The sequence below is a fragment of the Lingula anatina genome, chromosome 10 (genome assembly GCF_051362555.1).
Source record: "Lingula anatina isolate TDL-2025a chromosome 10, LinAna3.0, whole genome shotgun sequence".
Taxonomy (NCBI): Eukaryota; Metazoa; Brachiopoda; class Lingulata; order Lingulida; family Lingulidae; genus Lingula; species Lingula anatina.
In genome coordinates, this window is record NC_141776.1 from 19,740,735 (window position 1) to 19,767,003 (window position 26,269).

The window sequence follows — 26,269 nt, forward strand, 5'->3', positions numbered from 1 at the left end:
TTCATTTTTATTAATAATAAACTTACCGGTCTGAACACGCTGTTGTATCTCATATAAAATTCGTGACCCCAAAGTCCGCCACTAGCTGTATCGTGTCAAAACGGTGTCATCAATATGAAAGTTACACAGGTACATCTACCTTTTTATAGCGAATTGCACAAAAGCTAATCAAACGTATTAGTACCATAAATATAAGCAATGTATATCGATATTCCATTGGCCAATAAACGTACATGTATGTGTTTCAAGCAAGCGGTTGTGTTTGCCGAAACACTGACGTCAACAACAATAAAGGGAATTCCCCCTTGTCATTTCTGTAAATAAAGAGGCGCCATTTTTACGCGTAAAGTCAGGTAACAGGTAACAGGTAAGTTAATGATATTTTCCGTTATTCTGAAGTAATATCTCAACTACATTAATGTAAACGAGAGACATAACGCTAGTTATACTTGGGGTACATCACAGTGTTGTTAATATTTCGTAAAATCCAGTCCCAATACATCATAAGATTGGAAGTGTTTTCCCTTGGTGAGCAAACTGGGAAATTTGGCGTTACTTTCTGTTTCCATGTGCATTTGTAAAGAGATCAACAGTACTTATATATAGACTTAAACGTTAATAGTTGAAATTAGAATATTGGACTAATAATTAATAGTTGCATTAACACAGCTGGAATCAGGATATCAAGAGAGAAGGTAAAAATCCGTCGCACGATATCGTAAAGAATTGGAAGTGTTTGCCCTTACTGATCAAAGCGGGAAATTTGGCTTTACTTTCTGTTTGCACAAGTACATGTATATGTTAACATGTGAATGTACTCAAGTTTAAAGCTCAAGATACAACATTTATGAGAAAAATATTGACAAGGTGCAGCATTTATGATATAAAAATAAAATAATTGAAATCTTAAATAGCCTAGCTACAACATGTCCCAATAGTTACATTAATAACGAAACAGGGTATAAATGAGTTCATTTAGAAGGTTTAAGGAGGGCCAATATATACATACGTTGAACCAGTGGGAGTGGAGAACACAGCAAACCATATTTACATATTTGTTTCTGCAGTACGTGTATTTTTGTATAGAAGTAGCAGTGCGTGTAATTTTTGCCACGATTGAAATAAAAGAAAAATCCAGGTGTCACTTCAACCACGTAAACGTTTACAGGGGAACATACGTGTGTTATTTTTGAAGATTTCAAAAGAAAAACGACGGTGTAAGGGGGCTTATCACACACACACACACACACACATATGAATAGGCCAGATGGATGGAAAATTCTTGGATTTGTCTCCTTCCGTTTGGTGTATTATTTTTGGCAGGGGGTAGTACCTGCAGCAAGCTAAGGGAGAGCGTGTGACCCACTGTGCCCTATTACGACCTGCCGCTGTACCAGTATTTTACATGTATTATAGATTTTCAATTTCTCATAGGTCAGTATTTTTTAGATATGTATAACACCTAAACAATTCAAGCTTAACACCATAGATATATGATCCATAGGACAATATACGTCTTTCAACTCCATTATCGCGTTATTTGAGAACGCGTACGTCAACAGTTGGGGAATTCTCATAAACAGTAGGGGAATTCTCTTAAAAATACCCTCGACATTTGTAATAATAGATATGGGTAGCCATTTACACGGGGCGTTAAAATGTATAAAGTTCATGATATATAACGAAATTCTGAAGTTATATGTCAACCATTTCAATGAGAACGAGAGATACCCAACTAGCTGTACTAGGGATATCAGTGTTGTTAACATTTGGGTTAAACATTCCTGACCCGACAGCAACAAAATTTTAATCGTTTTCCACTAGTGATCATGCAAAATAAGAAAATTTAAAGCTAGGTTACTTTCTGTTTGAACGTGGATTGTTGTTATGTAAAGACATAAACAGTGCTTAGATATAAACGATTTGAATTAGCTCTTTTGACTATTACGGCATTTTCCCACATTTCTACTGGTAAAACTTAAGCCTTTGTAAATATGAAATTTTTCATTTTTAATTAGAAATAACGAATATCGATGTATTAATTATGCATTGGCACGTCACACACACACACACACATACACACACACGCACACACTCGCGTGCATTCACCCCCCCCCCCACAGAGAGAGAGAGAGAGAGAGAGAGAGAGAGAGAAGGAGAAGTATTTATGAGTATGGCCCCTATATTAGTTAACTAAATCAACATTATTGAATTTGTGTAACCTTTCTTAAAGTTTTTGCAGTTTCTTTATTTTTAAAGTATTTGTGAAATTTCTGACGAATACTACGATATTTCTCTGGCGGATCTAGAAATTTCAAGGGAGGGGGAGGAGGGGTCAAAGGATTATTATTATTATTATTAAAGATGAAACACGTGATATGATTGTTATTATCATTATCATTATTATACTTTTATTTCACTCTGTACAGATCCGTCAGAATTAAATATCGTATGTATATTTTACATATGACATATATACTTTTATATATTACTTTTATAAATAATTATTATTTTATTCATTGTATTATATCAGATATAGCTTGTTATTGCTCTCTATAGGCCTATCCACGGTATAGAAACCAGCCAGTATATTTTACATGTGATCTTTATATATTAGTTAAATAAAAAATTATTATTTTATTCATTGTATTATATCAGATATAGCATGTTCTTGCTCTCTATAGGCCTATCCACTGTATAGCAACCAGCCAGTATGGCTAACAGAAGGCTTCTCGAGGCTGCACGGCATGGAGATATAAAGAGTTTACAGGAACTGCTGACTGCCGGGGAGTGCAACATCAATGTCCGGGACTGGGTAATAACTTAAATTACTCTACAACTAGTCACTTCATTGTCAAATTATTAAGGACCCGCTATTGCATTTACGGAACAAGATGAAAATATTCATCTAATTATTACAAACGACTCATTTCAAATTTTGTTTAAGAGAGTGGCTACACGTAAAAGATCTTGAAGCTCACGCTGGAATAGATTAGTGAAACTCAATCACTCTAAACAATTTATGCTGTCATTCATTTATTGTCCTATATTACAGTACGGGTATATTTATTGTAAATATATTCCAACAGATAACTAATGGTCTTTGTGACCTCCCTGTCAGCATGTACACATTCCTCTGTACCCAGGGGCAGTTAGCCCAATCCCAAGGGCCCATGTACTAGTGCATCTGTGACGATAGAGTCTGCCAATATCAAGGACTGAAATTATTCAATTTAATGGCTCAGGAGGAGTAAACATGAATTAAAATGTGAAAAGAATTAAGTGTCATCCACCCCCACCCCCAGCCACCAGTGACGGCTAAACCCCAAGGTGCACAGAAATTCCCAAGTGTCCATGCATGAATATAATTCTATCAGTGCCAAAATTCAATCGTCTAGGAGGAGAAAGCAAATATTACACTATAAAAAGAATTAATAATAACCAACTACCCCCAGGGACACCCTAACCTCCAGTTGCAGTAAAGTTCCAAAGTGCTCTGATGATAGGTCTCACAATACCCAAAGTGCGATTTTACTCACTCATGGTCTAGGATGAAATACCAGAAACTGCAATTAAAAAAAATCAGAGTCACCTCCCCCTCCCTCCCCCCCCCCCCACCCAAACTACATCCCCGGGACAGTCCAACCCCCAGGGGCACGGAAAATCCTAAATGCCAATGCATGCAATCAAACCTAAAAAAACGCACCCCCTTCAAATGGACCTGGATCCGCCCCTGGTCTTTCTGTGATGTAAATGGTCTATGCTTAATCACATTCTATGAACATGTCCAAAGTATGGGTATATAAACCACTTCACTGGGCTGTCCGGTGTGGCCACACGGAATGTGTTCAGCTTCTCTTTTAACACTGGGAGGATACCAGTATACAGGATGAGGTGCATGTAGAATAGTCTAAGCACAGCATTATGGGTTCATTTACACTTGGGCATGACTATATACAGTACTGTCCACAATTTAGTGCAGAATAGTCTATGGACAGAATAATTAATTGCTACATTAAGTTTATTTTTTGTTTATAGTATTTATTCCAATGCATGTTAGCGAACAAACATATTTTTTATTTCGAAATAAATTATCATTGTTTAATCACATTGTTTGTACATATCCACAGTATGGATGGACACCACTTTACTTAGCTACCCTTGAAGGCCACACACAATGTGTCCAGCTCCTCCTCCAAAACGGGGCGGATACCAGTATACAGGATGAGGTGAGTGTGGAATAGTCTTAGCACAGCATTATGGCTTCATTTACACTTAGACAAGTAGGAACTGAGCGGGGTTTACAACCCACAAACAAATTCACAAACTCGCTTACAAAAGAGCAGAGTAAAAGAATTGCCAAAAGGAAAAAACATTAAAATTTTAATTAGAATTTTGACTAACTGAATCATTGTTTTTGAACTGGCCTCGAACCCCACGCCAAGGGGAAGAGGGACAGCTTCCGAGGCCTGTCAAACTTTAAAAAAAACGGACCCCCTTCAAATGAACCTGGATCCCTTCTGGTATTTATGTGATATGAATGGTTTATGTTTAATTACATTATATGTACACAACCTAAGAATGGGTATATACACCACTTCACTGAGCTGTCCGGTGCGGCCACACGGAATGTGTTCAGCTTCTCCCTTAACATTAGGCGGATACTAGTATACAGGATGAGGTACATGCAAAATAGTCAAAGCATAGCATTATGGGTTCATTTACACTTGGGCACGACTATATACTGTCCACAATTTAATGCAGAATATTCTTTGGACAGAATAATTGCCACATTAAATTTATTTTGTGTTTATAGTATTTATTCCAATGCATGTGAGGGAACAAACATGTTTTTTATTTCGAAATAAAGTATCATTGTTTAATCACATTGTTTGTACATATCCACAGTATGGACGGACACCACTTTACTTAGCTACCCTTGAAGGCCACACACAATGTGTCCAGCTTCTCCTCCAAAACGGGGCGGATGCCAATATACAGAATAAGGTGAGTGCAGAATAGTCTATGGACATCATAATTGCTACAATTGCGTGCGACTACATATTTTCCTGCAAATTATGTGAAGAAGATGGTCGAGGTTTACATTTTCACAGCGATCTTTCTTTTTTTTAAATAAGTATTAATTTCAACAAATCTGTGGGAACAAAATTAATAAGAATTGAGTGGGGTTTATATGCACCGACGATCGATTGTTAGTTTTAGTTTATCATTGATTATTTCAAAGCATCTATGGAAATAGAAGTATTTCGTCAACATGAATGATCACGTATCATCGTGTTGTTTCTACTAATCTACAGGATGGGAGGACACCACTTCACTGGGCTGCCGATAACGGCCACACACAATGTGTCCAGCTTCTCCTCCAACACAGGGCGGATGCAAATATACAGAATAAGGCGAGTGTAAAATAGTCTATGGACATCATAATTGTCACAATTGCGTGCGACTACATATTTTCCTGCAAATTATGTGAGGAAGATGGTCGAGGTTTACATTTTCACAGCGATCTTTCTTTTTTTTTTTTTTTTTTTTTAATAAGTATTAATTTCAATAAATCTGTGGGAACAAAATTAATAAGAATTGAGCGGGGTTTATATGCACCGACGATCGATTGTTAGTTTAAGTTTATTATTAATTATTTCAAAGAATCTATGGAAATAAAAGTATTTCGTTAACGTGAGTTATCACGTATCATCGTGTTGTTTGTACATATCCACAGTACGGGAGTACACCACTTCACTGGGCTGCCCGTAACCGCCACACACAATGTGTCCAGCTTCTCCTCCAACACGGGGCGGATACCAGTATACAAGATGAGGTAAGTGTAGAATAGTCTAAGCACAGCATTATGACTTCATTTACACAAAGGAACGACGATATATTGTCCGCAATTTATAAGTAAAAATTGGGCGGGGTTTACATGCTACGATGATCGGTTGTTTGTTTTAGTTTATTGCTGATTATTTCAAATCCTGTATGGACATAGACACATTTCGTCAGCATAAAGTATCATATGTCATCGTGTTGTTTGTACATATCCACAGGTTGGGAGGACACCACTTCACTGGGCTGCCAGTATCGGCCACACACAATGTGTTCAGCTTCTCCTTCAACACGGGGCGGATACCAATATACAGGCTGAGGTGAGTGCAGAATAGTCTTTGGATAGAATATTTGCTACACTTGCATACGACTAATAATTTTCCTGCAAAGTATGTAAAGAAAATCATTGAAGTTTACATTTAATGCAATCTTTTTTTAATGACCATTTATTTCAACCCACGTGTGGGAAACGAAGGAAACATACAAAATTAATAAGAACTGAGCGGGGTTTACATGGTGCGATGATCGATTGTTAGTTTTAGTTTATTATTGATTATTTCAAAGAATCTATGGAAATAAAAGTATTTCGTCAACGTGAGTTATCACGCATCATCGTGTTGCTTGTACATATCCACAGTGCGGGAGGACACCACTTCACTGGGCTGCCGGTAACGGCCACACACAATGTGTTCAGCTTCTCCTCCAACACGGGGCGGATACCAATATACAGGATGAGGTGAGTGCAGAATAGTCTTTGGATAGAATATTTGCTACACTTGCATACGACTACATATTTTCCTGCAAAGTATGTAAAGAAAATCGGTGAAGTTTACATTTTAAAGCGATCTTTTTAATGACCATTTATTATTTCAACTCACGTTTAACACCCAAACCCAATATAGAGGTGCATTTCACATACTGAAGTGTCAAAAAATAAAAATGAATGAATTCAAAATTGTATTCAATATTTCAAAACATATATGTGTATAGAACAAAAATCCACGACTGTCTCAACTGAAATTCAATTTTTAATTTTTACCATGTCTTTAACATTACGCAAAGAGCCCTATATGGTAACGTATGTTCCAAAAAACGTACGGTAACGTATGTTCTTTCCATTTAATTTTCATTTTTATGCCGCGTTCCGATATGTTTTTTAGTGGTTCAGTCATGGTAAATTAGACATGACGTAAGGACGTTTTTATAAATATTTAAACTGTATCTCAAGGGGCTTTGCGTCATGGCTTATACTAGGTAACGTATGTTCCCTAGAAAAATTGTCAAAATGTTTCATTTTTTTCAAGTACTTGTGTGCAAGAGAAACAATGTTTTCTTTTGCTGACCGAACAATATATTGTGGTTCCGTGATAGTTTGACCATTTCTGATATAATATTTGGATCATGAAGGGAAACATGTTTATTTAATGCTTATTTTACTGTCGGTAGGGTGTATTTTCCCCATTTTTTAATATTCTGTGACAAGCAAACTTAGTCGCTCAAAAACAATTAACTGGTCTATACAGAAGATTATTATAATTTTTAGCAACGTTATACATGTAGGAGATAAATCAATAAACAAAACCAGTGATGACGGAATTTTCAAAGTGAGTAGAACGTTTCACAGTTGGACGTTTTGTATTTGTGACAGTAACGTGTGTTCCTTTTTGGGGTTAAACGATGAATTTTTAAAAATTATTCATGGTTCCAGGAGAGTGAAACTTTTATACAAGCTTCATCATGTGGGACCCTAAAATAATCAAACACAGTTAGCAATCTGTGCAGTAAATATTTTAATAACATGCTTGTGACATCAATTGCACCTCTATATTGGGTTTGGGTGTTAAGAATCCTGAAGAAACATTTTTTTTTAAATTTCAAAATGAATTATTATTATTTAATCACATTTTTTGTACCATGGACATAATGATAGATGATGTCCATGTTTGTACATATCCACAGGGCGGGTATACAGCATTTCACTGGGCTGCCCGGTACCCACACACACAATAATCAATTGCTTCGATGATCGATTTAGTTCATTGCTGATTATTTCAAAACTTGTGTGGAAATAGACACATTTCGTCAACATGAATTATCACGTATCATCATGTTGTTTGTACATATCCACAGTACGAGAGGACACCACTTCACAGGGCTTCCGGTAACGGCCACACACAATGTGTCCAGCTTCTCCTCCAACACGGGGCGGATATCAGTATACAGGATGAGGTAAGTGCAGAAACTTCTGTAGACATAATAATTGCTACAGTTGCGTACGACTACAATTTGTCTAGCTTCTCCTCCAATACGGGGAGAATACTGAATGAGGTGAGTGTAGAATATTGGTCTATGGAGAAAAATACGGCTACACTTGAGTACGACTACATATTTTGTCCGCAATTAATGCTTTTTGCAAGTGAAGCTAGATTTGCATTTTCATAGCGATCTTTATACTTTTCATAATGACAATTTATTTCTACTCATGGGAATTGACGTATTTTTTTGAAATTATTTTTGTATATGGGCCCGCTGATATCCTTTTCGTCAGTCTTATCTTAAGGGTGGCATAGAATCTTAAGCGTCTAATGTGGGTTAAAGCCGACATCGACTTTTTTTAATACTCGTCAGATGTACAAACTATGCAACCCTTAACATAAGGTATGGCTATCGAGCCCCTAGCTCTGACCTCTTGATGTTTATGAGAGGTCTTATTCTGAGGACAATGTAGATCCGTACCCTCTACCAGGGCGACAGATTGATTTTTCACAGATACTCACAGATAGTTCTCTAGATAAATAGACAGTCTTTTTTAGTCTGTCGATTCAGCAAAAAATGTCTACAATAATAACAGAGACCCTGGTAGAGGGTACTAGATCCGTGGGTTCTACGAAGCTGTTGGAGACTTTACTAATTGACCAGTCTGGAGAGTGACATTTTTTCAATGCATTATTCACATGATTCAGTTCTTTACACAACTCCGTAGATTCTGATGTGACGTGGTGTAAAGTTCTAACTATACCGAGTTAATGCTCCTGTGAGTGATGTGAATTGAAATCCAAGTACTGGTCAGTATGTGTGGATTTCCTGTATATACTGTTGTTTTCAACTGCCTATTAACTTGTTGGTTTCTACAAAAGCCAGAGTATCATTTTCTCCTAGAGCAGCTCATAATTGTATTTATCTGCTGTTACAGGAGGGAAAGACACCGAAAACGCTGGCAGAAGAGAGAGGACACGCTGGCATAGCAGAGCAGTTGAGGCGTATAGAAATACTAGACATGCAGGTATACATGTATCAGTGTGAACTTGGTAAATAATTAGCCTTTATATAGCATTGGATCATGATATATTGAGTTTCGATCAGCAGTGGAAATTTACTTTTAAATCACTTAATTATTCTGAGCGGTTTATTTTTCATCTACATTTACATTAAAGGTACATACGAACCGAGCATCGGTGGAGCGTGGATTCCCAGTAACACTTGTAAACCACTTCTACTAGATTCTTATATGACTCAAATAAATTCGACATGCCAAGGGATAAACTGAATAGATCACTCGATCAGCCATAAAAGACCTTTAGACTGCTCCTTTCTTTAAATTTATGGTTGTAAATTTAACCTACATTCGTGACCTACTTTCCTGCCCCATTGACATACAGCTTAGAATGCCAGCAGAAAAATCTGTTCAAACATCATTTTCGGGTAAAATTAAACAATGCCTTTTGGTAATTCTCTTAGTTATACTACTTGAAACTATTTGCTGGCATTTGGTTGGTTTTTGTGACAAAAAATTGACTTTGTATGCATCTTTAATGTATTTTTGTTTTAAAACACCATGTGCTCCAACAATATGTAAATATATTCATTTGAAAATATCATATCACATGAAATATTGTTCAATATTTAGTCTCAGTCCCTGTAGGCAGATGTTCAGAGCTCAGATATCCTGGCATATAACAGCGCACGCCCTGTGTTCATGGACGATATTTTACTAGCGGCTTCATCTCATGCATCTATACCAGTTTCTATAAAATATCTGGATTATTGTCATTTTTACAGGGGTATGTACAGACCAAGACTTTGGAGCACCTTGCTGAAAAATTAGAACCTGCTGAATATACCTTCATTAACCAGACCAACCTGAGCTCGAACTTCCCTGATGTCTTTCAATTCCAAAAAGTTCAGGAACTGAAAGTGTGGGCCACCAAGAACAATTGTAAAAATATTAGAGATTTAAAGGCTGGGTTACAGGCTGCAAACCACCCACGACTTTCCAGTGAGTATTACTCGTGTTAATGTATTATTTTCAGGTACTAAAGGGATATTACCTTATGGACATATGCTGCAGATATTACGGTAGATCAAAGGAGACAAGAACAAATACATGACAAAATAATACATTTATATTAATGTAGCAAAAACGACGGTCCAAAAATGATTAATAACAATTGACAATCGAAGGCTGCTGAAATTACCTCTGCCGACGAAGGTTGCTGCGATAAACCGCTGACTACGAGGGTTGCTGAAATAACCGATGTGATAGGAATGGTAGGCCTAGTCCTAGGAATAGAAGTCCGGGTCCCAAATGATTAGTATGGGTTAGGGTTAGTTGGAATATTGGGGTTAGTATATGGGACGAATGTCACCAAACAAGTAATGGAGAACAGACTACGGTTCCTAGCGGACCTCCATTCCTGTCACACCGGTTATATCTAACACGGTATTTGTTTTGATGGCCAGTTTACTTATGTGGGCATTTGTATAGACTGATGGAGATAACAATTTTGGTCAAAATTTATAAAGAAAATGTGGCAGTAAACTAAAGTCTTAATTGTCTTTCCCCAACCGTATGACTTCATTAATGATGTGGGCTTTTAATGATTTTTCATGTCAAGCACATAAAATAATTAATAGTGTCGTAAAAAGGTGTAACCTATTATTTCCCTCTCTACTTTAAAAGAATCTTCTTACAGGAGCGGTAGTGGACTATTACGCTGAGGTGGTGAAAGTAATTTCAAATATGGCTTCTGATGAATTTGAAGCACTCTGTAGAACCCTGGTCACTGCGAAGCACATGTACATATCCGGTGCTACAGCCGCTGACCAGCAAGATACGAGGTTAGTGTTATATGGCATTAGTTTTGGTGCATTTTTTTAATCCTAGTCGTCTTAAATTTGAAAGTTACACTCCTAGAACACCGGATAATTTAATCCCAATTTAAACAAGTGTTTTCACTCCACAGTTCTTCATTGGAGCCCATTCGCTACGACGCATTTATTGCCCACAGCAGCGAAGACAAAGCCGTCGTGGAACCAGTGATAGAGCAACTAGAGGAACAAGGAGTTCAGTGCTGCTATGGCATACGTGACTTCCACCCAGGGAAGCCTCTCGTAACGTCTATGGGAGAAGCGGTTTATGAATCAAAACGAACTGTTGTCTTCCTGTCCAAGAGCTTTATGGAGAGCCCGTTTTGTGCAAAGGAACGGGAGTTTGCCATACATAAAGCTTCGGAATCAGGTGAAGATGTCGTCATTCCGGTCCTAATGGATCTCCTTCCACAACAAATCCCCGTCGAGTTCAAACCCCTGAAATACATTCTAGTCAGTGACAGAGAGTTGATTCCAAAGTTGGTTCAAATCATTAAAGGTATATATAATTCGATTTGTAAGTAGTCTGTTGTATAGTTCGTTACACGGACGAAAGGTTATAAAGTTTACAAGTACTTGTTCGTTTTTTTTATTTAATTTAATTTCCAATGTTTGGCAAGCACAAGTTAAGTAATTGGTGATTAAAGGTTTTTATATTTTCATATTGAAATTTTAAGCATACTGCATCGGTATCAATTGATTCCCCTTTGGGAAAATATCTTCGCATATTCTCCTATCAAATTTGCACAATGTTTTGTATGTTTTTGTTTTACGTCAGGTCCAACAGAGTCTCCAACGTACGGGAATCTTCGGAATGCGCTTCGGGATGCACATGAACAAATCGCATTTCTACGAGACGAGAACAGAGAGCTGCAGGCAAAAATCCGCCAAAACCTTCAACAACACGTAATTTGAATTGCCTTTCCATCATAGTTACCAGTACAGGCGGTTAAAGATTACACACTGAATATAACTTTGACAGTTGTTTGATGTAATCCATAACGTAAATTGACGACCACATGATGTGACCACAAGCTAATGTTTTATATTAGATGTTGTCTTGTGTAAACTTAAGAATAACATTGTAATGCAACCTGGCATGATCCCGGGGAACTTCAGTATAAGTCAGAGACTAAGGACCGTTAATGCAGTTTTAGTATAGTAACACCAAGTGTATTGCAATTGTTAATGTTTACAGCTTCTAGACTCAGAAAATTACTCAAAAGCAAATGTTTTACATTTTTGGGCATTTAACATGCTAATGCACTTTTTTATATTCAGTTTAAACAATATAGACGCGGTGCAGATTATTTTTTTAAATTCAAATTCAGTTTGAAGCTGGCTTGATTTGCTATATGTGTCTCGCACCATATAGTACTATGTTTATTACCAGCGATTAAATTTTGATGTAAGGAAATAATACGTCATGATTATTTACGCTTTTTTATTTTATAGTAGGTCCAATTATTGTAAATAAGTATTGTGTTATCGTACCATGGTCTTTATTATGCGCATGATGTATTTTACTTCATTTTCGACGATGTTATGAATATAAATGTTTCTATTAAGTGTTTGCTTAACAGTTATGATTTAGTAAATACGTCTTATTATTATTTTTATTATTTATTTATTTATTTATTTATTTATTTATTTTTGCCGAATCTGACCTGTGCATAACATTTACATTAATGACATAACTTTGTCGTTTAAGCTTTTTGAGAATTAACGTAAACGTTTTGTATATGTAAATGAAGTATGCTACAGCTAACCAAGAGAACCAAATTATCGGATTATGTTAACGCATAAGACATAGACTCTTAAGACAATAAGATGACATAATTACTTTAAGAGTTTTACAAATTTTATGTTATTTAGTATTTGCTTTGCTTTAAAAATAAAAAAGGAGCGTATGTTGGAGAGTTATAGAATTTCGAGGTCAAATTCTTTTGCAGAAAGGCTATCACTTTCGCTAATTGCAAATGATAATTAAAGAGTAATCAAATAAGTGAAAGGTGGGGATTTTATTGAGTGCAAGTTTAATTTCCTGTAGAGTCAACAAGTGTAGAAACTGTTGTAGAGTTCGCAAAAGATGGAATATGGCAAAGTCACATATTATTTTATTTGATTGGTTAATGTCATAATAGATGTGTAAGTTTCTATCACGTGTATTGCATATGCTAACTGATTTTGGACATGACACAAATATGAGCAATTCAAATAATATTTTAGATTTTCATAATAGAAAACAAAGCTCTTTAAAAAACATAATGAAATATTAAATAGAGGAATGCAACATGATGATGGAAAATGTTCGGTAATCACGCAAAATACAACAGAACGAAAATAAGTAAATGCTTGATCAGCAGTGAGAAAGAGAGTATAAATTTGTATGAAAAATAAGTAGGTGAATAAATGTTGGAAAGCTCCAATTTCTTCGTCGTCGTCACCTTAATAGAGTCAAAACTGAATAGAAACCACCATCTGTAGCTAAGGCCGTGTTCCCAATAAAAGTTATCGTTCTAGGTGGATTTATTTATCTCAGCCATCTACATCTCGCCATGCCGCAGTCAATATTTTCAGCTGAATTGTCTGGTTCGCCTCTCCTCAAGAAGCTAGGGGTAATTAAAACTAAAGGAACCTGATGAGATGAGATTGTGCCAGAAGTGTGCATCATATGACGTCAAATGGTGTAAGACATGAAGTTGCCTGGTTATTTTTCGCTGGAAGTAAGTTGAGGCGGATTTTCGGACGGCATGGGAAGATTATTATAATTATTATTATTTTTTTTTTATTATTATTATTATTTATTTTTTTTTTTTGGTATTTTGAACAGAGAATACATACGGGGTATAAGATATGAAAACGTGTTTTAAAGTTTGAAGGTGCAAAATTGTGTTTATTTTCAGTCAAACTGTTTTCTATAAGTTACTGCATCGACCGACAGAGTGGCAAAGAACGTAAAGGTGAAAAAATTTCAGCGAGGCTGAAAATCGTTTTCATGTGCAGTTTTTGCATAGTGAGACGATGTACTGCGTTAGTTGAGATTGTTTTATATTGCTGTCGGTAGATGTCTCTATTTAAGTAAAGTACAATCTGGTGTGTTAGTTAGAATCTCTTATAGTAATGTTGCGTGACCTCTTGTGATTGGTTAGACTTAAAGGTAAAACTGTTCATTGTGTAATTGATTCTGATTGGCAAACGTGTACTAGCTTACAATGTACATAAGGATTTACTCGGAATAAATCGCTCTCTTATGCAGCTATTATTTGACACGTATGAGGCGTATTTGGGTTGTATGTGGCTCTTTCTGGACCCTTATGCGACTACGATCCTTTAGGGTTAGGCTAACCCTAACCCTACAGCTATTGTGTTTCTTCTGTGGCTCTTCTTCACATTACAAACACCCAAACCAGTGAGTATAGAGTTGTTCTTTGTGAATTTATAAGACACTTGGCTGCGACGGCGTATCTGATATGCCCGTATCTAATGATTTTTGGTGTTTTATGGTATGTTTTGCAATAATAACGATGTTATAAAATCCTTAAATAGAACCTTGTGAAAATCAGGAAAAAGTTCGCAACTAACAACTAAATCGCAGCGAACCACTATCGTTGTTCAACAGTTTACCTTTTTTCAATATTGTGATGAGTTTTTAGATAGCTAAATGTCAAGCTGACGTGAAATTCATGGAAATGGGCACATATTGGGAACACGGCCTTAGTTGTAATATGTGTGGTATCTGGCCCAGTTAATTATCTGGGACCATTTATATGATTAACTGAGATTAAGCAAAAGATGATGCAGAGGAACAATTAGTAACATATATATATATATATTATACAAGTGAAGCAAATTATCAACTTTTTCTGAAGATTTCTCATCTTTCTCATCGCTGTTATATCTATACTCTGACAGTCCGTGATGGTTGTGTCATTACGTTAACTGCTTGATACTGAAGCTAGATTTGACAAAAGATAAAAAACGGAGCAGAGAGACACCATTACACTCCAAACATGTCTATGTTAAATTTACCAAGCAAACATGTGACATGTTCCATTGTTCTTGTTAAAGTTGGCAATAATTGTAAACCACGCCCGTGAAAATAGGATCAGTGGATTGAGTACTGCTTTATTTTAAACAAACCTGTAATGCTGAATGAATGAAGGGCAAATGAATTAGAGAATGAGTACATTCATTCCATTTCTTATTTAAAAAAAACAAAATATAGGACATAGTACTAGTAAACAACTGCAATCAACCTACATATGCATATCTTTCGAGACAATATATACTTGTACCAGTAAGCATGTATATGTCCATACACAGTGGGATATTGTTCAATATAGAATTATTATAAAATTCTATTTTTTTAAAGAATCACGTATCATTTAGTAACACCAAATGTTGTGCTTTAATTTTAATGGTAAAGATCAATAATTTCTATTTTAAGATTGAATCCATTTATTAATTTTTCTTGAATGCTGTTTACACCGTGGTATGCCAAGGAAAATCGTCCCAGATAACCCAAAGTGTCGCGCTACAAAACGAGATTCCAGGGATTTGGAGGAGAGACCACTGAGCAGAAATAATTGCCAACAATTGCTGTGTGACAACAAACAGAAGTGGACAGAACCTATCCATGGACAATCAGCACGCTATACTGCCTGCACATGTATTATTGCTGTAGTGATTCCGTGGGTACCCCTCCACTTAAGATACACATATCTGTGTCTTTTGTCATTTTGGTGGCTCCTCTGGTCATTTCAGAATTCTGACTCTTTCCTCATTTTGTTAGCTCTTCTGATCATTTCATACGGGTATGGTATCACAGGCATGGACAGTTTATTCAGCTCCTGCATCTAGATATGACAGAAAAAATAAATCCATGAGAATACTGTACTAGTGAGTGAATATGAAACTGTGACCATGTTATCATTATTGAACGATAGAGAGAGAGCATGGAGTGATTTAAAATCACTGCAGTACTTGAAACCGCAGTGTCAGTTGGGTCTTTATAATGTATTATAATGTGTTATAACCCTTACCTGGTCATCCGTGAGCTCCCACCCAGCGGCCGCCCCAATATTGTCCTCCATTTGTGACATCTTGGTGGCTCCAATGATCACAGCTGACACTGTGGGCCTCTGTAACAACCAGCGGATGGCGACCTGGGCCACAGACTTACCTGTTATATAAATAATGGGAAATATCATAGCTACACGGACTTACCTGTTATATAAATAATGGGAAATATCATAGTTACACGGACTTACCTGTTATATAAATAATGGTAAATATCATAGCTACACGGACTTACCTGTTATATAAATAATGGGAAATATCATAGTTACACAGACTTACCTGTTATATAAATAATGGGAAATATCATAGTTACACGGACTTACCTGTTATATAAATAATGGGAAATATCATAGCTACACGGACTTACCTGTTATATAAATAATGGTAAATATCATAGTTACACGGACTTACCTGTTATATAAATAATGGGAAATATCATAGTTACACAGACTTACCTGTTATATAAATAATGGTAAATATCATAGTTACACGGACTTACCTGTTATATACAGGTAAATAATGGGAAATATCATAGTTACACAGACTTACCTGTTATATAAATATGGGAAATATCATAGTTACACAGACTTACCTGTTACGTAAATCAGGGGAAATATCATGATTACAGTTGAACTTATTCATTAAAATAGACTCAATACATAAGTGACTTTTTTGGGTAGTGGTTTTACTCAAAATGAAAATGAAGTTTAATATTTGTTGGGGAAAAGCTCATCAAATAGGCATTATATGTTAACGATGCGGAGGAGGGGGGATACCTAATAAAATAAGGATATGAAATGAAAAGTAGTTGCAATAACCTTTTTTTTTTGTTAATAAGCAACATGTTGGTATATCTTGGTCGGTTAAAAAGATAGCTACGTCCCTGCCACTCTCCCTCCCGCATCCTTAAGCCTATGATAATACTCTCTTATTTCAAACGCACAAAAAATCGTTAGTCCTGTGTAAAGAAATTGAACGATTTTTACCAGTACGTTGCGGCCCACTCTCTAAGTCCTGCACACTTTCTGATACCTTCATGCAACAAATAAACTGATTTTATAGTTCATAGTTTTATAGTTTATAACAAAATGACAGGCACGGTGTTTTTTGTTTGTTTGTTTGTTTGTTTTTTCTTTGTTTAAAATCGTATTTCACCACATTTCTACAGGCAATAGACTACTGAGGTGTGGTCACTCTATTACCATGTTCTTTCCCGATTCTCTCCGTGGCCTCCAGAAGTGTCCAGGTTTTGTCGTTATCGAACTGATCCCAAGATGGCGCCGACTGCAGGATGCGCTCCCCAGCTTTCTCACTGACCCAACCTATTCTACTGCTAGAGGCGCCACCAGCCCCCATACCACGCTTAAATTTACCACTCAGCCAGCCTCTGAAAGGTCGGAATTGCTTCATTAATTATCAGGAATTCTACAAAAAGTTCACAGTCGATTGACAGGCCCGTAGCCAGGGGGGATCGGGGGATTCGAAAGACCCCCCCCCCCCTTTTGCTGGGAAAAGGTCCCCTCTGGGTAAAAATTTATCTAGGCACATGAAGGTTTCATGGTAAAAGGTCCACTTTTTTGAAATTGCTGGCTACGGGCCTGATTGATAATTCAATTTACTCGCGTTCGATTATAATCAATCCTGCAAATGAACAAGCTTCTTCCTTGTTAGATCCTTGTTGGTGCTGGGGGGGGGGAGGGTACACTACAGCTAGGGGACTCGCACATGCTCCTCTTTACCCCCTTCTAGCCTCTCCATAAATTCCATGACTCATATCCTCTGTAAAATGTATTTTAGGTCTAAAAATGTTGAGCAAATAGAAAAAGGTATCCATTTAGCCTCCACCCACCCACCAAGTAAACTGTCGCCCTGAGTCTTGGAATGTCCAACACTTGTCCATCACTTGTCCAACACTTGTCCATCACTTGTCCCACACATCAAAGACATACATGTAAACTTACCCCTTCAGTGGACTCCATGGTAAGAACCCGATGCCTTCATTAATACACACGTCTAACACTTCATATTCCGTCTCACGGCACAGCAAGTTGTATTGTTGCTGGAAATATGAACACATTTAAAAGTTGGGACGTAGTACGGGGCCTAGCAAAACGCATACATTTTAAAATCTAAGCATTGTAACATTTAAAGTTGTGTAATGTTCAGTACGATTGTAAATTGTAATATATCCAGCTGCTACATGTATAACATTACACATATATATGACAGGAAAAACTTGCTAATTAATCATATTATATAATTTCATATTATATTATATCATATTATGTTATATCATATCATATTTATACCCCTTACGAAAAAGTCCTATAGGATCCTATAAGATCATATATATAGGATTCTATAGGAAATTGGCCCATAGGAAATATATCTCAGACGCACCTGTAAGCTGACCACCTTCTCCAGCCCCATATACTTGACCAAGTCTGTTATCTTCTGTAGCTGCCACCCAGCCACATTACTGACGCCGATATACCGCACCTTACCAGCACGGACCAGATCACTGAGAGAACGCAGCGTTTCCTCCACTGGAGTGCCGTTGTCCCAAACATGTGTCTGTTAATATTAGAAGTGGATTGTGAACTTTGAACACACGTTTTGCCACATGTTGGAGCAGGAAATAAATAAAACAATTAAATACATAAATATAATTAATACCAGACTGAAAACAAATTTAACAAATTCATAATTTGTCCTGTAACAGATATATCTGGACATAAAAAGCTCACTTTTATCAACACTGGATAGGGCAATCCTATGGATAACACTACCCACTGTATAGAATTATTGTTATCCTATGGGCAGTTGTCTAAAAGAGAACAGCCAATTTTAACCACTGGATAGCAACATCAGAAATAAAAATATTAGTAACATCAGAAACAAATATATTAGCAACATCAAAAACAGAAAAATTTGTCTTTTATTTTGTAAATATTAGCCTACTTTACCCACAGGACAACCGTCCTGAGGATAATAATTTTATCCAAAGGATAGTGTTATCCAGAGGAAAGCGCTATCCAGTGTTGATGAAACTGGGCCCAGCATGTATATGTACCTGATAGAGGTCAATATAATCAGTCTGCAGTCTCTTCAGGCTCTGTTCTACGCCGTGCATGACGTGTTTTCTGCTGGTACCCAGGGAGTTCGGGTCATCGAAGGACATCGGTACACCCACCTTGGTTGCCAAGACAAACTTCTCCCTGTCCTGTCTGGAAATGAGAAATATGTCTTTGGATAATTGAACGGGCATCTTCACAAAGAAGGGGTTAATCAGGTATATAAAGAAACACAATAGACACATTTCACAAAAGTTGCAACTATAGGTACAAAGTTTCTACTTGACAAATATGGATACAATCAATACGCAAGGTTGATAGTGACAGCTACCGATGTTCTACTTGCCTATGAAGAATACCAGCACAGTGCTAAAACTACATTTTCATACAAGTGATAAACCATGAATTGTGTAAAGGCAATTACAACCTATTTTACTTTAAAAGTGTGGTATCGGGTGGCCTGTGCCATTCCCATTTTTCTGCAGATTGCAAGGTAAAAATTGATCTTTAGTTTTGCCATTTGTGTCTGAAATATCCCTTACCCGAGCCTTAGTAAAAGCCAAAGATACCCCAGTGTTTTATCACGCTGACCATGCATCTCTTTTAGACCCCATTCCCAGAGATTAGATCGATCCAAACTAGATCGACCTAACTCCCAGGGGGTTCACGCTAAATAGCTGTCAGCCGAGCGGGCATGAAAGTTAATTACCCCCTTACAGCTTGTAGTAGGCGGGACGGACATTTAAGCCGGATTATCTGACAGTAACCTAATGAGACTCCCCACGGGGATAGATCGATCTAAAATCTATGGGAATACGCCCTTACATGTATATAGACCACTAATTAACTTAATTTAAGGTGTGTCAGCGCATTCAGAACAGATAATCCGCCGTCTAAATAAGGCCGACCTCACTTAAAAGCAAGCCGCTCATTCTCCTAATGGTCTCCCCGACTTCGTGCGCGCCATTAAATATCGGCTGCGAGGTTTCATTACGAGGCCCCTGCAGGGACAACGCATGCGCATGCGGGGGCGGGGGGGGACATTCAGGGGATTAATCGGCATTGCTTTGGGTCTGCCATATTTGATCCCGGGATCTGTTAGTGCACGGATCAACCTGTTCTGAATGCTCTGAAAGTTTATCAAAAAAAAAAAAAAAAAAAAAAAAAAAAAAGGTTCCAAGTACTTCTGAAGCCAGCTGCCCACTATTTTCTCCGACTCCCCAAACTGGTAGACATCGGCTGTGTCCAGAAAGTTTCCTCCTAGCTCGGCAAATCTGTCCATCATGACGTGAGCGGCCTCCTCGTCCAGGTTGCCGGGACGACCTCCCTGTTGGTGTGAAATAAAAAATAGATAAATAAATAAGTAGTAGACTGAAAATAGTTTTAATAGATAAATATATTTAGTTTGTTTACAATATCATGCAGTCTGATGCAAAATAAATTAAATAAATAAAATAAATAAACCTTTATTATTTCTTTTTTTAATTATTTTTTTTCTTTTGATTTCCAAAATTATGAATTTTGAGAGGTCCATCACCCAAACCATGTGATACTGTGTGGCATCTTGTTGTTAGAACTTATAGCGGGTTAGAACACTGAACTTTTCCCAGGGTGTGGTTTTTTCCATGTAACTCTGATAGCAATTTCAAATAAATAAATAAATAAATGATTGAATAAATGACTAAATAAATGACTAAATAAATGAATAAACGACATGCATGCTTTCATGTTTATTCAACTATAATATATATATGCCACATTACACTGAATACCTTACATATTATTGTCCGGCGTTGACTCAAATAAAGCTACAGAACAAGCTCAAGTAAGACGCTGCATGTTTTGTGGGGAGGTAAAAATAACATCACCGTGCAGTAAGAAAAATTCCATTCAAGTTATACCTTCTCAATCATCATATCTCAACCTTCTTTTTAAATTTCAAATAATAATTTAAATTGTGGTACCCTTTGAAAATTAATTTAAACGAACATTTATCTGTGTGACAGGAATGGTACGTAGTCCGCTAGGAACATAGTCAGTTTCCAATTACGCAGGTGACATTTGTCCCATATACTAACCCTACTCCCACTAACCCAAGCCTGTGGTCATCATATGGGACCCCGGTGTAACACAACTGAGGGTCCTTGTAACAGAAAGTCCGCCCTCTATTTAGCTATAACGGTTAAGGTCAGCCTGACCTAAGTGGGTCAAAATCTAGGGCGATGCTGACCTGTACTAGTTAATGAATGGGGATTGGACTCTTTATCGTAGGGGAGGGGGAGAGGGGGTCTCTGTCATGTTACACAGGATTTCCATTCCTAGGACTTCCATCATTCTGGTCACGCCGGGTGTAGAAAAGGCCCTACACACCTTCAGCGGAGTGTCAACTTTGACAGTGTTGCGGAGGGAGACATATAGACCAGCATGTGGTGACGTAACCCAGCCCAGACGCTGATGAAGTCAATGCAAGTCATACATACCATTACGTTGATCTGCCCAAACGTCATAGTTCCAAGACAGATGTTTGACACCCTCACCCCGGACCTCCCTAAAAAGTTGTACTCCATCTGAGCCTTAGCCATTTTGTTCAGGGTAATTAATGTTTAGGCCTACTCGGCGGACAACACAGGGTCGACTGAATGTGTAACTGGGACGCGATCAATATAGGCCTAATCATTGAACTCCAAACAGCGTTTGTTGATTGTACTGTTACATCGGTATAGGGGTTGTGAATAACCACGTGTGTTTACAGGTGTGGCAGGAATGGCAGTCCGCTGAGCACTGTAGTCCGTTCCCCATTACTTAATTTGTACAGGTGACAATATTGATGTCATTGGTCCCACATACAAACCCCAATACTCCGACTTAACCTAACCTGTACTTATCACATGGGACCCCGGACATTCCTGTTATTACTATCATTCCTGTCACGCCGGTGTGGCAGGAGAGCACGTCCTAGTAACGAAAGTCCGCCCGGACACTAAGTCCTGGGAATGCAAGTCCTATAGGACATGCATTGCTAGGAATGGTAGTCCTAGGACATACTTTACTAGGATTCAATGTCCGTAGGACGAAGGCTCCCAAGTAATGCAAGTCCTACTTGTAGTAATGCATGTCCTGATAGGACGTGTGTTCGTAACATTTTAGTAATGCATGTCCTATATATAGTTTACACCGAGAAATGACATGAATAAACAGATATAGTGATATACTAGATTTAAAGACATAATAAAAATGTTTGCTTTATTTCATCTTATATTAATATTTTACGATGTTTTTATTTTTCCGATGAGGCAGTTTATATGCATTGGCCTATTAATGAAGTAACAAAAACAACACGGTTCCCATAGTTTTTCTTCATTTTTTTATTTTGTGCATTTTTCTTGTAGTAAACACATATTTTTACACGTGTCATTGATCTTTTTAGGTCTTCGAATGAAGGGAAAATCACTTTACACAAAACACAGGATCTCCGTTCTTAGATTAATATATATATATAATGTTATGTATATATTTATAATCGTGTCGTTTAACTATATTATATATTGCATAAGGATAGGACTTTCAAATGCCCGGACTTACATTACTGTCATAGGTGTAACAGGAATAAAAGCCCGCCAGTAATACAAGTCCCAACTGCTCTAATTATGAGCCAGGAACTTATAAGTCCCATGCAGTAGGACTACTATTTCCAAGTACAGACATCGGTTCCTGGTGGACTTGGATTACTGTTACACCGGCTAACCTAGCTATAACCTGAACCGTGGAGTTCTGTCCTAGGATTACCATTCCTGTTACACCGGCCTTCAACAAGATAACAAGCGTTATGTACAGTCAGTTTAACAGCGTTGTGCATTTTTTTGTTGCTAGGCCAGGGTCATGGGTAGACTGTGTACACAACCTTGACACATTAATTAAGTATGACAAATAAAATCTTATCCGTGAACGTACTAAGGTGTAGTCAAATAAACCCGGTAGTGTCACACGTATCATAAGAAGGCCTATATTATATATATATAAAAAAAAAAATTTAAAAAGGCATTTTACATACAAAAATAGGAAAATATTAACGTACCATGAAATTAGTCGATTTTGCCCTTTTAAACGTGATTACATTGTTTGTGTATATGTAGTTCACAATGGCCCCATTCAGATGATGGCACTAACTAGTCCGAGGGTCAAATATGGCTGACCCACTTGAATATTTCCCCTCGGGATATCTATTCAGTATCTACTAAACGGCAAGCTTTGTAGTGGGTTGCCATATTTGAGTCCCCTATATATATATATATATATAGTTCAGGGGCGGATCCAGGATTATTTAAGGGGGGGGTCCACGGATGCAAAGCCACCCTCCCCCCCCCCCCCCCCCACCGGCGTAGGGTACCCCCCTGACCTCCCCCCCCCAAAAAAAAAATCCGCCACTGTAATTAGATGTACACGGTGGCAATTCGTCTGCCACCGACTTGCACTTGACTAATAAGTCTGCTCGGTCTCACACGCAATGTAGTTCATAAGTTAAAAAAAAGACAAATATGGTGCGGAGACTTGATTCAGAGCCCAGCGTGCTAACCAACCAACTGAATCCAGTTCAAATCTCGGTAAAATGTACAACTTTCAATTTTTAAATAAAATGATCTTTAACAGTCTGTGTCCAGCGGCGGATGTAGAGGTGGAGGGGGGTCCTGTCGTTCCGGACCCCCTCCTTTCAAATAATCCTGGATCCGCCACTTTGTGCCCTAAACTTTTCAGCTAACTGGACATTTGGGCCACCAGTTTCCAAAAATCTATTGGTCCGAATTATAATCCACTGATCCTTAAAATTTTATTACCATTTATTACAAAGGTCGAATTTGTTTGTTATGAGGCAAGTAAGATGCACTCAAAAATATCTTAAAAGAAAATTGTGGAAAAGGTTCGTTTGTTAACGTAAAGAACCTACTACTAAATTCACGTATGCACGCTTGAAAGGGTGCAATACGTTATATCAGACATACATGTACCTTTGTTGCTTTTGTTTTGTGTAAAATGCACCTTTAAAATTAAAACTCCCTAGCTTTTTATTTACCACAGGATGACGTATTCTAAACACTGGATGACGTATTGAAGACACAGGATGATGTATTCTAGACACAGGATGACGTATTCTAGACACAGGATGACGTATTGTAGACACAGGATGACGTATCCCTAGACACAGGATGACGTATTCTAGACACGGGATGACGTATTCTAGACACAGGATGACGTATTGAAGACACAGGATGACGTATTGTAAACACAGGGTGACGTATTCTAGACACAGGATGACGAATTCTAAACACAGGGTGACGTATTCTAGACACAGGATGACGTATCCCTAGACACAGGATGACGTATTTTAGACACGGGATGACGTATTATAAACACGGAATGACGTATTCTAGACACAGGATGACCAAGCATTATCGTCAATTCAGCTCCGAGGACCTGAAATAACGACCGGGTTTCAATGTAACTCCGTAATTACACGTAGGTCAATTTTTTTTCTTGAAAATTGGAAGACGTACCATTTCTTTATAGACAAGCCTGCTGATTTCCATTTTATTCATTTTCAGTATGTGTAAGGTTCTATGTTGTAATGGGCAGCACTCAGGAACCTGAATCCAGCGATCCGAAATCAAAATCTCGGTGTAACCAGTCTTTTTTTTTTACTTCTCAGGTAAATTACGTATAAGGCGTGACAGTTAACAGCCTCCTCTATCTCCCCACTGCCTGCATAAACTAATTCATTGGCCCCATTCAGAATAGGGGACTTACTAGTCCGAGGCTCAAATATGGCAACCCACTACAAAGCTTGCCGTTTAGTAGATACTGAATAGATATCCCGAGGGGAAATATTCAAGTGGGTCAGCCATATTTGACCCTCGGACTAGTTAGTGCCATCATCAATAGGAGTACAGAAAGTAATTTAATTGCATTGAATAAATGATCAAATACAGATAATTAAAAACATGTCATCGAGTGTCTGATAGCGCTCATAAATAAGTACACTGTACTATTTGTCGTTAAGCATTTATTGGTCCAACTTGACAATGATCGGTATCTGAAACAGAAGAGTAAATTACATAAGTCTACACAAATAGCAATCCTATAGATGGTAAGCACTATACTATGGATTTTGAAACCGGCCATCCCAGTTCTAATCTCGTTAGAACCTAACTGTGTTGCAGAATGTCCTAAATCTATGTTAGTGATCCCTAAGCAAAATAAAAAGTTTGCGGCTACATTGCAGAAAAATTGCCAGTTTGTAAGAAAAATTTTTACTGCTGCTAATTTGCAACCACATTGCAGCAAACTACAAGAAGAAATTGTAGCTTGCAGCAATTTTGCAGCAAATCTGCTAAAAAATTTCAACAGGCCTGATATTTTGCTAAGGGTAATTGCTTCCCTAGCTTCAATAATGCAGAACAAAGATTTTTCTGAACTACGTACAGTGTCGGATTTGGGGGGGGGGGGGGGGAGGGGGAGGGGGGAGGGGGTCCTGCCTCCCCCCTCGTTCGATTTCTGAATAAAAAAATCACATCCATGGTCCCCTCCTGAAATCAGAATTTTGACTATCTGAATCATAGTTCTAAAGAGTACCAAATGGCACCGTTGGCCCTCTAAAATACCATAATACCTTCAGCAGGCCCCGAACCCCGTGCCAAGAGGGGGGGGGGGGGGGGCGCCTTCCCATCCGCGGACCACCTCTTCAAGTAATCCTGGATCAGCCCCTATAATTGAATTGATCTGAGCACGAGGCTCCCTCCCATTTGTGGAATTTGAAACTTCAAGGTAGCGACTTCTTTCTGCAAATTTCGGACAATGTTCTTGTTGCCATCTACTGTTGCATTACAGCTGTACAGGCAGTACTACACTTGCCGCCACAACACCCTAATTGCTTGTCATCCCTTAGGTTGGCTATAGTACGCCGGGTTTACGTACTTATATTTAAAAAAAACAGAAGATTTCTTCTCACCGATGTGCTCATGTGTAGATCAGATCACCTGTATTTACATCCGGGCACTTATTATTCCTGGTGGACGGGGTAAAGGGTACGAGAAATTCAGAAAGTATTCAGAATTATCATTATTTTAATA

General features: G+C 37.8%; 2 protein-coding genes across 5 annotated transcripts; one reads left to right on the forward strand and one right to left on the reverse strand.

Annotated features, from left to right (window-relative positions):
- The first annotated feature begins 329 nt into the window (after window positions 1-329).
- Window positions 330-13,436, forward strand: LOC106161405 (uncharacterized). Of its 2 annotated transcripts, XM_086997242.1 has the most exons (13): window positions 330-367; window positions 2,685-2,815; window positions 4,909-5,007; window positions 5,319-5,417; window positions 5,741-5,839; window positions 6,066-6,164; window positions 6,482-6,580; window positions 7,975-8,073; window positions 9,038-9,127; window positions 9,904-10,120; window positions 10,818-10,962; window positions 11,088-11,491; window positions 11,771-13,434. In XM_086997242.1, exons 2-13 carry the CDS (start codon window positions 2,714-2,716, stop codon window positions 11,905-11,907), a joined length of 1,689 nt encoding a protein of 562 aa, XP_086853368.1. In that variant the 5' UTR covers window positions 330-367; window positions 2,685-2,713; the 3' UTR covers window positions 11,908-13,434. The 2 variants fall into 2 exon arrangements, with proteins under 2 accessions (XP_086853368.1, XP_086853367.1); XM_086997241.1 differs by lacking the exons at window positions 330-367; window positions 2,685-2,815 and adding an exon at window positions 4,035-4,229 and having other exon boundaries at window positions 11,771-13,436.
- Window positions 13,437-14,839: 1,403 nt separating this feature from the next.
- On the reverse strand, window positions 14,840-26,222 carry LOC106161418 (uncharacterized). Of its 3 annotated transcripts, none has more exons than XM_086997243.1 (8): window positions 26,149-26,222; window positions 20,333-20,475; window positions 19,148-19,301; window positions 18,475-18,648; window positions 18,036-18,133; window positions 17,277-17,461; window positions 16,038-16,177; window positions 14,840-15,851 (listed from the first exon to the last, which is right to left on the reverse strand). In XM_086997243.1, exons 1-8 carry the CDS (start codon window positions 26,158-26,160, stop codon window positions 15,756-15,758), a joined length of 1,002 nt encoding a protein of 333 aa, XP_086853369.1. In that variant the 5' UTR covers window positions 26,161-26,222; the 3' UTR covers window positions 14,840-15,755. The 3 variants fall into 3 exon arrangements, with proteins under 3 accessions (XP_086853369.1, XP_023931532.2, XP_013393821.2); XM_024075764.2 differs by lacking the exon at window positions 26,149-26,222 and adding an exon at window positions 22,894-22,992; XM_013538367.2 differs by lacking the exon at window positions 26,149-26,222 and adding an exon at window positions 21,629-22,036 and having other exon boundaries at window positions 14,841-15,851.
- Between the last annotated feature and the right edge of the window lie 47 nt (window positions 26,223-26,269).

Excerpts from the sequence above, each read along its gene's own strand:
- LOC106161418 (XM_013538367.2), bottom strand. The coding sequence starts at position 21,730 with ATGGCTAAGGCTCAGATGGAGTACAACTTTTTAGGGAGGTCCGGGGTG. Across the intron at positions 19,302-20,332 it reads GTGGGCAGCTGGCTTCAGAA|ACAGGACAGGGAGAAGTTTG; the intron begins GTACTTGGAACC and ends TCTCATTTCCAG. Across the intron at positions 18,134-18,474 it reads AGAAGGTGGTCAGCTTACAG|CAACAATACAACTTGCTGTG; the intron begins GTGCGTCTGAGA and ends TCATATTTCCAG.
- LOC106161405 (XM_086997241.1), top strand. The coding sequence starts at position 4,050 with ATGCATGTTAGCGAACAAACATATTTTTTATTTCGAAATAAATTATCA. Across the intron at positions 5,840-6,065 it reads ATACCAGTATACAAGATGAG|GTTGGGAGGACACCACTTCA; the intron begins GTAAGTGTAGAA and ends ACATATCCACAG. Across the intron at positions 6,581-7,974 it reads ATACCAATATACAGGATGAG|TACGAGAGGACACCACTTCA; the intron begins GTGAGTGCAGAA and ends ACATATCCACAG.